The 2,587-nt window shown below is 54.2% G+C and overlaps 1 protein-coding gene across 1 annotated transcript; it reads right to left on the bottom strand.

The window, feature by feature from the left end:
* Nucleotides 1-1,113: 1,113 nt before the first annotated feature.
* Nucleotides 1,114-2,088, bottom strand: LOC132074200 (mas-related G-protein coupled receptor member H-like). The gene has a single exon (XM_059473812.1). The coding sequence runs from the start codon at nucleotides 2,086-2,088 to the stop codon at nucleotides 1,114-1,116; it is 975 nt and encodes a 324-aa protein (XP_059329795.1).
* Nucleotides 2,089-2,587: the final 499 nt, after the last annotated feature.

The raw sequence follows: 2,587 nt of genomic DNA, 5'->3' as shown, positions 1-2,587 counted from the left end.
AGGAATGGCTCTGGTATGAGACAGGAACCTGCCCTGCTCCGAGACCAGCCAGAGGCTTTAGAATGGGATAAAAGAAGGAAATGAGCCATTTTGGACACTGTTTAACAGAGACAGGCCCTGCAGTGCAGCCAAGATTTGGTTTATTCAACAAATTCAGAGGTTGGGACTACCACAGTGGAAAGAAACAAAAACCATGAATGCAAATCTGATTGAGGGGTGGTTACAGAATGACAAAGATCAGGAGAGGCTGGACTGTGGCTGGAGCTGCTGTGCAGAGTGGCCGTGCAGCTCCTCCTGAGGGTGGCCAGGTTCAGGCTGGAGGTGCTCAAGGGCTTCCCTGGACACTGATGCTGGGGAACCAGAGGATGGATGGCCCCATTCTGCAGAAGAGCAGCAGAACCCCCTAATCTCTGTGCAATTAAATGGTCCAAGCATCTGGCGATGGGAATTTCCATGTTCCGTGTACTTTATGGACACAGGCACAGGAGTTCAGTGGAGTTTGCTATCGACCCTGTAGTTTCATCAGAAGGATTCAATTCTGGAATTGAAGAATGTGACCAATTACCACTGAAAGGATAAGGGAATGTTGCTGTCCCTCCCCAGCTCTGCAGCCCTACCTGGTGTCCCTTCCCATCAGCTGGGAATGCAGGGCTGGCTCTGCTGGACAGAAGGGGAAGGATGCTCCCTGTGATCCCAACCCCTCTCCTGCCATCCAGAGGCACCAGCCCTGCAGGGATTTGGGAAATCACTGCCACCCTGTGCTGGGTGTGTCCCCAGGGATGAAGGTGTCCCATGCTGTGCAGGCAAGAGCTCCCTGGAAACACCATGGAACTCATCTGCTGAGCCAAAGGAGATGGAGTTCATTCCCTGGGGCTGAGGCCATGAGGGTCATTCCATGGGGAATAGAGCTGGGGAGCAGCACTGAGCCCAGCTGCACTGCTTGGAGCCATGTGGATGCAGGAGGGAGGAGGAAAGCCATGCTCCAATGTGCTCCCTGCAGAGCATCCCACAAAAATCACCCAAGCCAGTGGCCCTGCTCCCTCCTCCTGCAGGAATACAACATGACGGGGAGGGTGATCCTGTGGATACTGATTGATCAGGTGACTCAAGGAATCACTCAGTCACTGTCCTAGGGTCACTCAGCAGAGCAGTGGGAGGAATAAACAGGCTCAGACCCCCGTGTTCATGCAGGATCATTTCTCTATGCAATTTCTTTTTCTGCTCCTCAAAGACCCTCTGGAGGGAGAGCCGGAGGGACCCCATGGAGCAGGGCCTGCAGCACCTCCCCAACAAGAAGTAGATGAAGGGTTTGATGCTGCTGTGGATGCAGGCGAGCAAGAAAAAAACCTCTGATGACACAACGATGTAACTGAGGTGCTGCAGGAAATTGCAGAGGCTGAGGAGGAGAGTGAAGAGCGCAGTGATGAGGATAACAATGTCGCGCCTTTTGGGCTGCTGCTGCTGGGACCGCACCTTGGAAATAATGAAATCAACTGTGATTGAAAGGAGCATGGGTATAACAAAGAGGAGCAGCATGATGATGTACATGGAGATGAGAGCTGCCTGGCAGAGCTCCTGCTCATCTGATGGGCACAGGAATGTTACTGTGGGGATGACAGCAAAGAGAGCAAAGAAGGCCCAGTATTGGACACTTTCCACCACCCAAGTCAGGCGTAGAAGAAGGTCACAGTGACAGCAGAACTTGCAGAGCTTGTCCATATATACAACAGGTCTCCTGGGCATCAGCCATAACAGCGCCCAGTAGTAGGAGACCAATGAGAGCTGGAAAAGGAAACTCAGGTACAGCAGGGGCATGACAGGAGAGCAGGACATATCTTCCACCAGGAAAAGGAGGGTGGAGGGGACTGTGAGGAGAAGGAAGAGGAAATCAGTGACAGCCAGGACAAAGAAGCGATAGTTGGGGATTTTCAGGTTGAGGAGGCCGATGACAGCCCCGTTGCCAGCCAGCCCACAGAGGCAGATGAGCAGTGTCACACTGTGTATGGCCACGCTGGTGACATCTGTCTCACACAGATCATCTCCTTCAGTGGGTGAGGCAGGAGATGGGGACACGGTGGTCACCTCCATGGATGGATACTGGGCAGGCAGTGGGATGTGGCCCCTGGCTGTGGTCAGAGTGGATGGGCAGTCAGTGCTTGGATAATCCAGGGATGGACCGTGTTGCTCCTCAGCAGCTCCCTGCAGTGGGAAGGATTCAGTGGGGAGGAGTGAGATGTGCAGGGGAGGAGGGCAGTGGGAATTGTGGGGTGTGAGAGGGAGGTGGGAGGTTTGGGTTGTTCAGGCACAGGGCTGGGCAGGGCACTACAGGCACTGGGAGAGGGCAGGAATTCCTGCTTCCAAATGCTTCCCATTGTGTTAAAAAATTTATTTCAGCTGAACTCAGGGTCAAGATATAGAGGGGATGCACAGGGCAGAGGATGGGAGAGCTGGGAGGGCCCTGCAGTCACCGGGAGAGGGTGTCAGGAACAGAGCAGCTGCTGCAGGAGAGGAAGGTGGGGTGGGGAGGAAGGCAAACATTCCACTGACCTGTTCCCTGTGGGGCAGCAGCAGGCAAAGGGCTCTGTGC

The sequence above is a fragment of the Ammospiza nelsoni genome, chromosome 6, assembly GCF_027579445.1.
Source record: "Ammospiza nelsoni isolate bAmmNel1 chromosome 6, bAmmNel1.pri, whole genome shotgun sequence".
NCBI classification, from domain to species: domain Eukaryota; kingdom Metazoa; phylum Chordata; class Aves; order Passeriformes; family Passerellidae; genus Ammospiza; species Ammospiza nelsoni.
Note: the sequence above shows the minus strand (reverse complement) of the source record. Positions and strands in the feature narration are given on the sequence as shown.

Bases quoted from the DNA above. Each gene is read 5' to 3' on its own strand.
- LOC132074200 (XM_059473812.1), bottom strand. From the start codon at position 2,088: ATGGAGGTGACCACCGTGTCCCCATCTCCTGCCTCACCCACTGAAGGA.